At 36.7% G+C, this 15,392-nt stretch overlaps 1 protein-coding gene across 4 annotated transcripts in view; it reads left to right on the top strand.

The window, feature by feature from the left end:
- WAC (WW domain containing adaptor with coiled-coil) overlaps nucleotides 1-15,392 on the top strand; it is a 57,705-nt gene that overhangs the window by 11,624 nt on the left and 30,689 nt on the right. For 3 of the 4 annotated variants that reach the window (XM_062507063.1, XM_062507045.1, XM_062507054.1), the window contains exons 4-7: nucleotides 8,590-8,696; nucleotides 9,438-9,553; nucleotides 10,158-10,270; nucleotides 11,670-11,978. In XM_062507063.1, coding sequence (XP_062363047.1) covers nucleotides 8,590-8,696; nucleotides 9,438-9,553; nucleotides 10,158-10,270; nucleotides 11,670-11,978 — 645 coding nt within the window. The remainder of the gene's footprint in view (nucleotides 1-8,589; nucleotides 8,697-9,437; nucleotides 9,554-10,157; nucleotides 10,271-11,669; nucleotides 11,979-15,392) is intronic. The other variant, XM_062507071.1, reaches the window with a different exon arrangement.

The following is a 15,392-nucleotide window of genomic DNA, read 5'->3' as shown; positions in this document are numbered from 1 at the left end:
GGATAAAGTTTACAAGTATTTGTCATTGCATGGCACTACCTATGTGCATAAAAACTTCTAGATTTGCCTTCCTTATTCTAAGCCTAGTAATGGGAATATTCAGTGCAAGTTCATTTGTAAGTAGTATTGCATTCACAGGGTCTTCTGTTTAACCTTCTTTGTCCTCAAGAAGCTATCCTCAAAACATCAAAAGAAATTTGAGAGTTGCTAAACAACCTGGCCTTATTCTTTGTTAACCTTATTTTTGCTTTGTGGATTTTGTTAGGGAGATTAAGTTGTCATATCTTACTTAATTGTTTGGAGCTTCTGAGTGGGAGTACTAATTTAGTGCTGTGGATACATAGAAAAAGGGGAGTCTTAGAGCTCTCTTTGGACAGCTGCTTTTTGTCCCCCTTGGTAAACAGAAGTTGTTTTACATGACCCCTGATTTTACTCAAACTACAGTTTGTGATGGCTGGGTTATGTTGTGTCAGTCTTTCACAGTCCTACTCTGCTGTTTGTAATCTAAAAATACTGAAATACTTAATTTTTATGAAGTGTCTGTGTTTGATTAACTCCCATCTGAGGTGTGTGTTCATAAACATCAGTGGTTCTTCCAATGTTTTACGTTCTTTGAGAGCTCCTTGAATGAAAAGTAAAATTTATAGTGCTTGCCCCCTCCCCTTCCTGCAATATTAAAGGAATTGTTTACCATTCCAGTATCCCTTGAGCCTAATTTTCATGAAGCATTTGAGTATGTGCCTGTGGCCTCAGATGACTAATGTATTTTTTTGAAAATGTCTTGAGTTGTCTAATTTTTCTTGGCTTTTGAGAGGGGAAAAAAAACTTCTAAATTTGGAATTATCTACTGACAGGGGAATCAGAAATAGAAATTCAGTTTTCTGCTTAGTCTTAGTTGATGAGTTTTGTGGAAATGTTGCTGGACATAGTAGAGTGTGTTGTGGTGTTGTTAGACTTCCATCACTGAGCTTGACTCTCAGTGCTATATTACAATGTCTTCATGGGAGGCTCGTTTGGGTTTGTGGTGTTTTGCTGAGGAGGACTTGGAAGGGGGAAGTTGAGTCCATTGTCCATTTGCTGTGCTGATCCATGTGGAGTTCAGATACTGTGGTTCTTAGTTTGTGGTAAAGATTCTAGCTGTCAGTTTAACACATCTGCTTTTGCATGTCATAATAATTAAAAAGTCTGTATATGAAGCTGTTAGTTCATATAACGTATAACCTGTTGAGGTTGGAAGAACCTCTCTTGAGCAGTCTCCGTTACCGTATTAGAGATGTAAATGTTTGATGAGCCACAGTCCAGAATGAAGAGTTTGGCTTTATTCTCAGCTTATCTCCTTTCTTTTTAGAGCAATGTCCCACTCCTTGTACAAAAATGCTAATGTTAATTAGTGTTGCAAGCTTTAAAATGCTTAAAAGTGTCCTTAGTGGTGTTGAACAAGAATTTTGGTTTTTTTTTATTCAACACACTGAAATCTTCTGGTCTCATAGCCAGAGAGTTAGAAATATGACTCTGTGTTGCTGAAGTTCATGGTACTTACTCACATTTTCCATGGGTGAAACTGCTTAAGCTGCTTTTTTCAAATCGATTGATCTCAAATGAAGTGCGTGTCTTAGCAGATCTTCAGCAGTGTCGAGGATGTTGATAGCATTTTTTTTATCATTAGGTGACCTGAACCTAAAGTTCCCGATAGGGAGGAAGTCACAAATGTTATCTGAAGAACTTATTTCCCAATAGTTTTTAATTTCACGTAAATGCATTCTATAGGTTATTTATTATTATTTGTTTAATCTACTTTAGTAACCTTTGAGTCTTACCAGAAGTGTTTAGGAGCTGGTTAGAATTTGCCTTAATTATTGAGAAACAGGCAAATTCTTTTTATCCTACTTCAAAGTAAAGAGTAAAGTATTTATGGGTGATGGTAAAATTATTTGTCCAGTCTTTGTTTAATGTTATTTCAATGGCTGACATTATACTGATTTTCTTTGAAGGAGAAAATTGGTAGGAATTCTGTCTGGAGTGTGCTAAAAATCCATTTTTTATCCCTTAAGCTTTTTATAGCTCTATGATTTGTGACATTTGAGTACTGGATCGTACAGAAACCTGCATTCCGTGGACCTTGTCAGTGAACCTGAAAATTTTCAAAGTTGTGTCTTAAATTGAAAAGTAGTTTCTCAGTGCTACTGGGAAGTGGACTGAGGGGAGAAAGAAAACAATCCTATAATTATTTAATTATTAAGCTGGAGCTGTAACAAGGAAAGGAGCAATTGAGAAGATGGTTGGACAAAAACAAGTTTGTCTGCTCTATCAGTGAGGAGAACCCAAGCTATATTACACTTTTAGCTGGAGTAGTAAATCCCCAAATTGTTATTTGAAAACTCAAAGTTTGAATTTAGTTTGAGGCGTTTTACTACCTCTGGCTTTCCTTTTTGGTTGGTAGGAATAACTTGGTGCTCTTTCTAGAGCGGTTTGGTCTGTTTGCCCTAAAATGAAGCTTCAGTTTCTGAAATAAGTGAGTGTATCTAATTAAAAATAAAAAAGTAAGCAGCAAAGAGCAAAGTAAAATTCACTGTACATTATGCAATATGTAAGATCTAACTTTATCTTTTCTCATTTTAATAATCAGTAATGCCTTTGCATTTGCTGAGTATTGCATTAGTAAAATGTGTCCTTGACTTTCATTAGTTTTTTGCTCCTCACTTTTCCTTCTCCAGGTGTCAGTTTCTTACTATCATTTTAGAAGAAAAATTCTCTTATGAATAAAACTATATACAGTTTCATTTTCATCCGCTGTTGGTCATTTGTGCCACTCCATGTGTGTATGACTCCTGGTCTGTTTATAGTAATGTTTTTGGCTGATGTCTATGAAATTCTGTGTGAATGGTAACTTTGGAGAAAAAAGAGAACTTCTTTACATGGGAATGATTACCCTGTGAATTGGATATTGCAAAACACTACAAACTTTGCTGTCCTGGACTGGGAGTGTGGCAGGAGAGAAGGGTAGGAATTAAATAAGGCTTTGTAAGTTTTTTTGCTCAATAGAGCTACTTGTTGACTGGTATAAAACATTTATTTGGCATAATAAGTATGTAGTTGGGCAGTATAGTGATCAGGCTAGATTTTCATTTTTTTGGCAGAGCATTGTGCATTCAACTTAGTAGGTTAAGAATTTCTGGAAAATGTTACTGCACAGTTGGTGTATTCTCTGAGGCCACTGCTCTGCTAGGAAAATTGCAAGTTTTTATGCTTTTGGTTGCATGTGGAAGGCAGTCATGTTTATTTCAATACACCAGGCCACATAAAAATGCAGTGAAGAAAAATTGTTTTGTCTTACTACTCTTAACATTTGGCAAATCAAAATAACCGTGATAGTCTGTTCTGTTACTGCTGGCATGTTGGGTATTGTGTTCCTGTTGTGTTGCTTTATTTCCTCCCACATGCAGTACTTTAGAAAGTGTTCTGTACAAGGATTTGCACTAAAGTAACAAAGCCAGTTGAAATACACTTTAGACATTTTAATTTAGGCTTATCCTAGCTAAATTTCTATCATTCTTACTGTTTGAAGAAGTCTTCTTAATTAGTTATCCCCATATGAATACTACCACCATAAACTGTCTTGCTGTTTTCTCTTTTCACAACTAATTTGTATCCGTCACTTGGTAGTACTTGTTCTTCTGAGGAAGTTCAGATTCTGATATTGTCTATAGTTGATCAATTTGATTGCATGTTAGCTGAGAGGTGGAACATGGAGTCATAGAAAGTATTGCTGGAGTTGTCACAAATGTAATGACCTTCCTTGCTTTTCTGCTGCCCAGTGTTTCTTTCCACATCCCTAATATATGGGCACAGAAACAATGACTCTCCTAATGCCCTTCCTGAATCCCAGTTCCCTTTGGAGGGATTGAAGGAGCAGACCATCTTTGAGTTCCAGCTGGTGAGCACTTGTAAACTTCCTGTATTTTATATCTACGCTGACTCTTTTTAGTATGGAAAAACCAGAGTTAGGATATTAACAAGGTTTTTTTTGTGGCTAAAAAGAAAATATAAATGCTCTATCAGTGGTGAACTGTGTAAAGTTAACTGTAGTGTGGTGCAACAGTATATATACTGCAGCTCTTAAGTCTCACTGTTCCAACTTGTGCATCTCAGTTGGAGATTTTGTGATTTTGATACTGTACACTGTCATGAACCAAAAAGGGTAAATTAGACTAAGATACTTGGATGCCAGAGGATGGTGGGGATGCACAGTCATGTATTAGATTGTTCTAATCAAGTGGCAAGAAAATTTATTTTAGGTGGTTTCAGGTGGATGTTGTAATTGCCAGTATAGGTGTACAGGTTTTGGAAAGGAAGGAGTTTTAGTTTGATCTTGAAAGATGGCAAGGGAGAAGGGAGGGAAACCAGGTGGTTTGTTAGAGCAGTCTGATCCTTAGTTAACTTAAAATTTGAACATTTTATACTTTCAGAGTTGAAGTGGTGTTAATGGAAATGCTAATTAATGTATAATTAAATGTGATAATTGCTAGAGAAAGTTGACTGTATTGTAAAATGGAGTATTCTTATTTCATCCGATGTTAAATCTGTTTTTAAGTCCAGCATCATTCTGAGCCCTTGTTGTGGTTCAGAGTGCCTTGTATTCAGCAGTTGGGGTATGGAAACAACTTACAAAAACATTTAAATGAGTCCTAGTGTAATGGAATCTCAAATCTGTAGTAGGCATTAAGTCAATTTTGAATTTGTTCCCAGAGTCTTGCTCTTTGTGTTTTCTGGTAATTTTCATGCATTAGTGAGGAAGATGTGATTTTTGTTGGAAAGTCTAGGAGATAGCTGTGATATTTTAACCTTGACTCTGACCTGCCCTATGACTTGTTCATCACTAGGGAAGACTCGCTCACACAGTTGCACTATTACAGTTTTATATAACTGTAGGGCTGATGCCCTTGTTGGCCATCTTCCAGGTAGGAGTAGCTCTTTCCAGCTTTAACTGCTTTCAAAATAGCAATTAAAGTGAGGAAACTTCACTGTCATTGTGCAGTAAACGTTTCCACAGGGAGTTCTGAAACTGAATTGGAGCATTTATAAAACAATATTTATTTCCTTATGGTGCATTAAAGATACATATTAGCAATTGCTAAATCTGAAAATATGGTGATAGAGTGTGAAAACAGGTTTTTGTTCCTCTTTCCTGAAGAAAGTGTAGCTAGTAAGGAAGGTCTGACTGTAGGAGGAAAAGGTGAGAAGTGCCACAAGGAACTATCTCAAGGGACAGTTCCTTATCAGGCCTACATTGTCAGGCCTGTTTCTGAGGTATGGACTGGTCTTGGTGATCCTGTTCTTGTGATCGTTTCCCAGGCATGCAGCTGGGAGATGCAGAGCTGGTGGCAAGTCACAGCCACCTTAAAATGGCTCGGGGTTAGGCTTTGCTAATTAGCATTCCAGTGAGTGGAACCCCCTTGTTTTTAGAGGTGGACCTCTGCTTGTGGGTTGCTTTCTGGCCTTTTAAACATATTCAGCAGCTTTGCCAGACAACTTGAACTAGCATTGCTTGCTTGGCTGAGTTGTCAGATCCCTAGATGACTACTGTGCATGGATTTAATCACATATTAAAACTTTGCTTCCTCAGTAGAAAAAAGGTAATTTGGGAATCTGGTTGTCATGTTTACATACGGTGTTTAAGCCCTTAACTTGTTTGAAGTGCCTAAAATTCTTGTTCTCCAGAGTATCATCAGCTTTGGTCTTGTAAGCTTTCCAACAGCAAACAGCAGTTCAACAGTCCTTTTGTATGCTCGTTCCTGAAATTTGGGTACAGATCCAAACATAAAGTAGTATTAAATGTAAAACAGAATGGAGGTATGGGTGGTGAACACACACCTGTAATTACCCTATGTAACTGCCCGAGGCACCATCAGTATGTATTTATGGCTGGCCCTGTAAAATGCCCATGTTGCTCATCCTGGTGACCTGAGGTGGTCAGCATTGCTGGAGCAGCCATGATCAGTTTTAATGCAGCTGAGGACAGCTCAGGTAGGACAGGATTCCTGATGGATGGAGCATGTGGGTGGACAGTCTGGGAGGACTGCAGCTCAGAGAGGCCCAGGGGCCCCGTCTGAAGAAACTGCTGCATAGTAGATGTTCTCCTATCGGGGCCAGCTGGAGGTGGGTGTGACTTGCTGCAGCTGCTTTGATATTCCTGCAGAGTGCTTTGGTGACTCAGTACTGGGGCTGGGCACAGTGTGGAATGGGGGCATGCTGCTGAGCTAATACACAGTGTGGGGTTTGGAAGTCTGCACAGTGAATTTGAGGGGTTTATGTATGGGTTGGATAGAATTGGCTTTACAATATTTTGTTGATATAATAGGTTGTTTTTGGCTCTTTCTCATGTTTCAAAAATGCCTGTTAGATTAGATTCATGATGGTGGTGTATTTAGGCCACTACATTATTTAAAAATCACTATGTACATCTTGGGCACGCTGAGCAAAATGTATTGATACTGCATCCATGGTACAGGATTACAGTAAATTAAATGCATTGGTGCTTTCTGATGTTTTGAAGGGATGGGTCAAACATAGCCATCTGGTAAATTTTCATCTCATTTTTTCCTTGAAAAAGCGAGATGATTTTACCTCATAGCAGAAATTAATTCAAATATGTCTGTGTTGAACAACCTACAAACATACATTAAGGAATTTTAATGATTTTTATCTCAGTGGAAGGCTATAGTAAATAAAGACTAAAAGAAAGGCTAATAAAAATACTAAACAGCTATTTCAGTGCATAATCAATATCTAAAAAAAAAATTGAGACTGTTGGTATAACTGGGGAGTACAGATTTGTAATTATGATATTCTACTTATGTCTAGGGGAATCAAATGCATCTGTAAATGATTTTTGGTTGTTGTTGCTAGGCATGCACATTACAAGTGTGTCGTGTTTGTAAGTATTGCTCTGATGAGCTTAACTTGCCCCCATGCCATCACTCTGCCTGACTGAGCATGGAAGATACTTTGGGTGCAGGATTATGGTCTAGCTTTTGAAAGACTGTATTTGAGTATGAGGCTTATTCTGTTTTCCTTAGTTTTTTCCCCTTTATATCTTTACAGAGAATAACATACAGTTTTAGCCAATGTAGTGTAGGGAAAGGTTTTGAGGTAGTGGTGGGTCAAGTTGCAGTAACTCATGTTTGTGTGAATGGACCTTAAACCTTTGTAGGGTACTAAACAGGTTGTTGGTGGTGTACCTCTTTGCTTTTGTGATGGACTGTTTTTCTAACCTGCAGGGTTAAAGGTGGGGAGAAAGGAGTTTGAAATAGAAATTTTGTCACTGCTTGTGTAGTTAGAAGGCTCAAAAGACAGAATTTGCAATATAATGGCTCTCATTTTGCACCATACTGTGTCGTTTAGTCATGTTCTGTGTGTGTAGGTCTTGGAAGACTTTGAAACAATTATTTTATTTTTTTTTATTACTCCATTCACTCCTACCTACCAGTCCTTTACTGTAATTGCCTATAAGATAAATTCTTTGCCATTTTCAAATCACTTTGACTTCATACGTAGATTGCTATACAATTCGTGAAGCTAGTGGTACTTCATGTAGTACCCCTTGGTATTGAGAAATTTCTCAGTAGAAAAGCTGGGAGAGTGTTACGTTTGCAATATCTAGGTTTTCCCCTGAAATGTATAAGCAAATTATTCTTCTTAGTTTGCTGTGATTTATGTGCACATTTAAAACTTACCCAAAAAATCCCATCAAGAACAATGGAAGAGTTTTTATTTGCTTAGAAATTTTAGGTAAGTGGGGCCTTAAGAGCAGGAAGTTTAAAAGAAGATTGCAGAGTGGAACAGGTGTCCTTGTTTAATTGTAGATGGAACTGTTCAGGTGACTTGATTTTAGGCACAAACACACATCTAAAAGATGTTGAGCATTATCTCCTTTTGCATTTCAGCTGCTCAAGTGTTTTCACATTGAGGAAAACCAGGTTGCCTTGAAGAGTAGCTGGTAGGGATGCCAGAAGCAGGTGGTGGTTTGGGAAGTGCTGCTTTTGGTGTTCTAGATGTCAGTACCTTTATTGCAGAGACTGAGGTGCAGGAAAATTTAGTCTGCTCTGTATGCATAAACAGAAATGATTACCTAGAACTAATAACAAGTAGTCTCAAAAGAAAACAGCAGTGCTGTAAACTTAAAACTTGATTTTATGCATCTAATCGTGTAGGCTGTTGATAAGCTTATTTATATTTTCTGATCTAATGTTGAGGAGAAAATGTCTCTTAATTTTTCAGTTGGCATGTTAGGACTCTTAAAAACATGAAAATTATAAAGGCTGCTGGTTTGCTAGCAATGGAATAAAGTGAGAGGTCAGTGAACGGACATACTTCATTACTCTAATTATAAAATCAAAGTGGGTTTTATGCTGTGTGAGAAAGAAATGTGCATGTAGTCTCTTGAAATAATTCTGCATCTGAACTGTGCTGTGTTCCAGGTTTTGGAAAACTTGCCTTTCCCCACTCCCTCTTCTTTCCCCTTCCACCTCCTTAGAATGGTTGATTTCTTTGAAGGCATACATGGTGAATAGTCTTTCTCTTTTCTTTCAGGGACCAGTTACTCTCCACAAGAAAATTCACACAACCACAGTGCTCTTCATAGTTCAAATTCACATTCTTCTAATCCCAGCAATAATCCAAGCAAAACTTCTGATGCAGTGAGTATTTGTGATTGATTTTCATCCATGTGTTGCCGTGTTCATACACACCATACTTTTGTAATTTTGTCTAAGACCAGCAGAATATACATTGTGCTTGAGTCTTCCAACATCGGTCTTTATTTTATAAACACTCTGTAATCCCAACCTGCAGATGTTACATGTTTTTAAAGTATTGTAATTGTTAATCATTAGAGCTTTGAGTTATCTGTCATTTATTTTAAAATATAAGATTATTTAAATGACATAGATACAGAAATGTTTTTTGTGAACTTTGTGATAAACGATGAACTTTGTGACAGCCTTGAAATACATTGCATATTATGAATTTTAATCACTTCAGCATCAAAGTTTTAGTAGTTAGAGTGGTAGTTGTGAAAAATTGCCCAAACCCAAAATTGGTACATCTGTGATCAGTAAAAAAATTTTGGAAATATAAATAAGGTGAAGGGAGCTAATGCTATTGGTATTGACCTTACTGTATCCCACTAAATGTGCTATTAGATTTCATCTAGGTGTTTGAAGGGAATAAACCGAAAGAAACTACTGTAGAATGCAACTGGGGGACGCTGGTCGTGTGTTCAAGTTGTCAATGAAATGGGCATTTAGAGGTGGTGGAAAGCAATGATATGGGTACATAAAAGGGTGATATTTAGTAGTTTTAAAAACAGTGAGTGGTATTAAATTTGTGTATTAAAACTCTTGAGTAGTCTTTTGTCCGACACTGTTTGTATTTTAAAGGCATATGATTCTGCGGATGATTGGTCTGAACACATCAGCTCTTCGGGCAAAAAATACTACTACAACTGCAGAACAGAAGTTTCACAGTGGGAAAAACCAAAAGAGTGGCTGGAAAGGTATATGTTTGTAATTGTTTGAATTGTATAAAGAACAAATATTCTTAAGCACACTTCAGAGCAGTTGAGCTTATCTAATAGATTACTGCTATGAAAGATTGTGCTCCAAGTCTGCAAAGTTCCTACCCTTACCATGACCTCTGGCACTTCTTCTGTCTTGACAGTCCAGAGCCTGAGAGGGAAGTATGGTTGGTTTGCGTGGGGATGATTTTTTGGGGAGTGGTGGAAGTGTTGGGGACATGGGTTGGTTGGTTGGTTTGGTTTTTGTTTTGTTCTGGGGTTTTTTTGTTTGTTTTGGTTGGGTTTTTGTTCTGTTTTGTTTTTTTCTGAGTGTTTTTTAATGGGTTTTTTTTTGGGGTGGGTTTTTCTTGGGTGTTTTTTTTTTTTTGTTTTGTTTTTTTTTTTTTTTACAAGATTAGTGAGCTGGCCTGGTATAATTTGGGCTTCAGCAAGCACGGATATAAGGAAGCAGTGGCTGGAGTTTGCTAACCCCACCTGTAGCAGCAAGCTCTTAACAGTTTTATTCATCTCATGTAACTTAAAGAAATTGTTATATTGTTAGATAATGTAAGTTCTTACTTAACTTTCATTTTCTTTTCTTCAGAGAGCAGAGACAAAAAGAAGCAAGCAAAATGTCAGTTAACAGTTTTCCAAAAGATAGGGATTACAGAAGAGAGGTGATGCAGGCGACAGCTGCCAGTGGGTTTGCCAGTGGAAGTATGTGGTTTTTTTGCAGCAGTATATTCTTGCCTTGTTTGCATTGTTATTTTCTTTTCCAAACTTCAAAAACTGTAAAACATCCCTTTCCTTAGCTCTTTCTCACTTTTTCATATACAAAAGCCAAAGTAGATAGCACAGTTAACTCTCCCAAATGTTGTTTCTTTAAGTAACTTACTAGTGCAATACTTGCTTAGTGCTTTTCATGTTGCTTCTCCTTTTGTGGCTTTTACTGTCGAATTTAATTATCTTCATGGGTAGTTACTTAAACAGCTTGCATAATCTGTAGTTTAGTTGGACTGTCATGATCACTGAGACCTGTTAATGTCATATTCTGACCTTAAAAATAAATATTTCACATCTAAAAATAATAACCTAATTCAATTGATTTTGATACCATTATTTTCAGAGGTTTGTGTATGTTATTGAGAGCATATTTTTACCTTACCAGTACTCTTAGCAAAATCATTCCTGGACTATAAATTTCTGTGAATAGAAGATTTTTGTCCTGATACCTGGCTTTAATTTTGGTCAGTTTTCTTTTGGAGAGTAGTTGTACTTTGAGATTCTGTCTGATACTGATGTAGTTTGGGTAAATTGATAGCATAGTTCTCAAGGTAGTTTAAAAGTAGAAGCCCAAGTATTATTCTTCATCCACGCTCTTTAGATTTGACAAGGTTGATATGTATAAAGGGGTATTTTTCTGTGTACACTGAAACTCACTGCATATGCTAAAATATACTGGATGCAGCAAAAAGATAGCAGTCATGCATAATACAGTGAGGGTTTTGTGACAGGTGAAAATGTAGGAATCTATTCTCTGTTGTTAGTTGGTGTGTTCACTGAGTAGCATATTTTAGTCTTTGATCATGTGACCAGTGCAGATTAGTAATTCATTTAATATATATAAGTATCTTGAATTAACTGTAAGTTTGTTGTAGTACTCGAGTGACATGAAGAGGAATTCTTTGAAGGCTAGAATGTGAAACTATTAAGTTATACTTGATGTTCAGGGTTTTTGATGAGCAAAAGAAAAATTACCTCTTCACACTAAATACAAGATGGAAATAATAGATCTTGATTTAGATCTTTTTAGGAGACTTCAAAAGTTAACTTGACTGTAACACTTGTTATAAAGCAGCCTTTCATCAAAACACAATTCTTAGCTGGAACTCTTAAGCAAAGGTCAGGGAAAATGCATTTTGTCAATGAGTAGAATTAAATTTTGTCTTTTATGATGCTGATCTACTTGAGGCTTTTTTAATCATAAGAAGTTGAATCAGCTCTAGTTGTTGGTGTGCAGCTGTATTAATCAGTTACTGCAATCTTAGACTTGTTTCTAACTTAATCTTTTTTTTTCTTCTTATTGCAATGTTTCTTGGGGAATCCTGAAAAAAAGTGGAAGACAAGCATTCCAGTGACACCAGCAGTATGCTCCCACAGAATATTTTATCTCAAACAAGCAGGCACAATGACAGAGACTACAGACTGCCAAGAGCAGAGACTCACAGTAGTTCTACTCCAGTACAGCATCCCATCAAACCAGTGGTTCATCCAACTGCTACCCCAAGCACTGTTCCTCCTAGTCCATTTTCTCTACAATCTGATCACCAGCCAAAGAAATCCTTTGATGCTAATGGAGCATCTACTTTATCAAAACTGTCTACATCTACATCTTCCATCCCTGCACAGAAAACAGAGAGAAAAGGTATGTCTAATGAAATTCTCTCTAGTTTCAAGATGATGCATTGCATTACATTGCTTGTTTGAAGTTTGTTGGTACTAGAATTTAAAGAATGTTTTTCCTGTATGATTGTATGTGCTTAGAACCTGACTACTGTTTCCATGTGTTTACTTTCCCCTAGACCCCATTTGCTGTATCTTACACAACTTCAAATTGACACTGCAAAATGTACTGTATTCTGGCTTATTTTGAAAATTAACATTTCAAATGATAATTTGAAAGATGTGTTTTTGTAGAACATATTTTAATTCTTGTCTTCTGTCTTGTTGTTTTGGATCTTTGCCACTTATTTGAGTTACGTAGTTACACAATTTGAAAGTCATTTTGGACCGTTGTTTTATGCACTGCTGTTACTGTTTGGAATGCCAGTGTCAAACCTTTCAATCAACACAAGCACAGTTTCTTACAGAAAGTGAGAATTTTCTACATGTTTGTAAGAGCAAATCTGTTTTGATTTCTGTCTTGAGAAATACTCGATCTTCAATTCAAAATATGCGGATTATATGTGTTTCTGTTATCTGATAATACCTGTTAGATAGAGTTAGAGTGAAGATCAGGACTTCACCTTGCATTGTTTGTGACTGTCTTTTAGGGAAATTTATTTCATTATTAGGGATGAAGAGCTCAATGAGATGGTGAGAATGAGATGTGTGTAATTAATAACAATGTGTTACTTTGGTGTGGTTGAGTTTTAGAGAGTGGTATTGTGCAAGAAAATTCTATTTTGAGGGCTTTGGGAGGGAGAAAAGTAATTTTTGATAACAGTGTTTTAATTTAAAATATATTATTAATATGTAATTGAATTATTTTTTGAAAGATGGCTTGTTGCCTGTCCATACTTAAAAGTTGGCCTAGTTAAATAGTTTTAAAAAGAAGACCAAAACAGGCTGTGGTCTGACACTGGTCTTGTACTCTGTTTTTGTGTCTTCCACTTCTGTTTATTAAAGAGTTTGAACTTCTACACAGACTTAAGAACAGCTGGCCACCCAAAATATTCAAACAATAGCATATACACTGACAAATACTGTAAGACAGTTGTGCATGTAAAGCAATTTTGTTTTTTCTTGACACTTTGTGCAATTTTTACATGACCTGGCTTACGAATACTGACTGTAAACTACAGAAGAACAGGTTATATTCAGCAAGCCTTTTCCTATTCAGCACTGTCAAGCATGGAGTAAGGTGTACTAGTTCAAGAGTGGGTCTTGTACTGCGTGCAGTAGTTACCTGCTTCAGTTAATCCTCTCTTTTCTGATTGTAGTTTCATGCACTTGTACATGTTACAGTACAAAAAGTCTGTGTCAAGTGTTCTTTCCTTTGGTGTAGCTACTCCATTTTCATTTCTATATTTAAAATGCACTTAAAACCCCTCTTAACTATTTTTCAGTTCTGGCGTGTTCTTGATTCTCATTTGGTGTGTGATTGGATTTCACACTGGGTATTCTTTCACTGCTTTACTGCACATCTTCATTAATTGGACAGCTGACTCTTAGAGCAATTGAAGGAACTTCCCATTCTGACAACTGCTACAGATGTTGGCAGAGAGTTCTAATACTTCTTACACACAACATTAATTTGAGAACATACAGCTGGGTATAATACTGAAAACAAGCACGCAGGGCAGACTTGATACTGTAAATCTTACTTTAGATTCCATTTTACCATGGATGGTTCCATATTAAATGGTACACTGCATTTCTGTATTCTTAGGGGTTTTTTTTAATTTTATATGGTTTAAATTAATATATTTCCTGTAATAATCATGCCTCATTGATCTGTTTCATGGCACTTGACTGTGAGCAAATGTACTTACCGAGATTCAGAAAAGGGTGAAAATTAGTAAATAACTGAAGAATTAGAATAGGTGAATGTTGGGCTTGAAATTCTTACTCTAGAAAATGTGAGTTTTTACATGTTGCTTTACCTCTTGTACAGAAACAGAAGAATTCTGTGCAGGTGCTGTCATGATAAAAGGTCAGAAGCAGTGCTTTGGATGATTAACTCGTTCTGTCAGAGGTGGCTGTGAACCTGCAGTACTCAAAGTATGCAGTTTATAAAGTATTTTTTGTAGCTGTTACACAAATTGAAAATACAATAATTGTCCTGAGACACTTGGTTCGAACAGTCTTCTAAAAGTGTCTTTGCAGAAGTGAAAATAGTTTGAGTGGTTTATGTTTACAGTAGTAAAGCAAATAGCCTTTGATTTTCTTTTTCTGTTCACTGACTATTCCATCCCTCTGTAAAAAAAAGAGGTAAAACTGTTATTTTTTGCCTATAGAAATAGGTTGGTCCAAATGACTGAATAATATATGCAGTAGTTCTTCCTTAAATGAATTCTTGCTTCTTGTGAATGTGTTGCTGGCTGCCTTAGGCTAGCATATATGTACCACTGTTTTAATAGTTCTGATTGCAGTGTGTATTTTTTTAAGCAGTAATAGTTTTGAACAGCAGAACAACAGAAAAACACAAAACCCAACAACAATGCTTTTTTCAGCTCAATCTCTTTTGCTGCAGGGGTATGTTGTAGTCCCACAAGGAGATTGAATAAAATCCCTGGCTGAACTATAGCTCAGCTGTTAGCAGTAGTCCTCTGCCCTCAATGGCTGGCAGTAGTGGAGAGTTCCTGGGGAACTATTTGACCTCTACCCTTTGGTTTGAATGTTCCAGTCAGAATCTGCTGCTTCTGTTTGTGCTCACTGTGAGTGCTTTATGCAGGTAAAGTGTGGGGTTGCTTTTCCTACTTTTTGGCTGCTTTATCTGTAGGGCACATCACATTTTCCTATTTCTAATTCAAAATGAAATGTTGTGTTGTCCATATCTTAACAGTGTGTCTGTCTGTAGGATACTGCTTCTCACACTTTTTCTCCAAGTCCCATCAGGCAGCACTTCTGTTCCTAGTGCAGCAATACTCTAAAACTTTCATGACAATACAGCAAGCTGGCCAGTGCAATGCTGGGTGGGTTGTGACTCTGGTGCTTCTTTTCCTTTTCTCACCCCTGTGGTTTTCTTGTAACACTTGCTAGTACTTAGTGGTCAGTTATTAACATTGCTTCTGGTATTGTTGCATCTTGGGCTGAGTTTTGCAGTTTCAAGTATATTACTCAATTCATTTGTCAGTTAGAAAAAGTTACATGGGAGACTCTTAGTTTCTTCCAATACTTTATACTTGTTTGCTGAACATTGCTGTTACATTTGTTTTGACTGCAGACGTAAAATACAAAAAATTCAGTTTTAAGACTGGAGTAATCCAAATGTGAGAAACGGGGAAATTTTTTTTTTTTTCTGTATTTTAGATAATTTGAGGGTTTTTGAGAATCTGGTTGTTGTTGTTACTATAGTTTCATTTGGTCAAATGAGTTTACAGAATGCATTGCTTTT

The sequence above is a fragment of the Cinclus cinclus genome, chromosome 1, assembly GCF_963662255.1.
Source record: "Cinclus cinclus chromosome 1, bCinCin1.1, whole genome shotgun sequence".
Classification (NCBI taxonomy): domain Eukaryota; kingdom Metazoa; phylum Chordata; class Aves; order Passeriformes; family Cinclidae; genus Cinclus; species Cinclus cinclus.
Note: the sequence above shows the minus strand (reverse complement) of the source record. Positions and strands in the feature narration are given on the sequence as shown.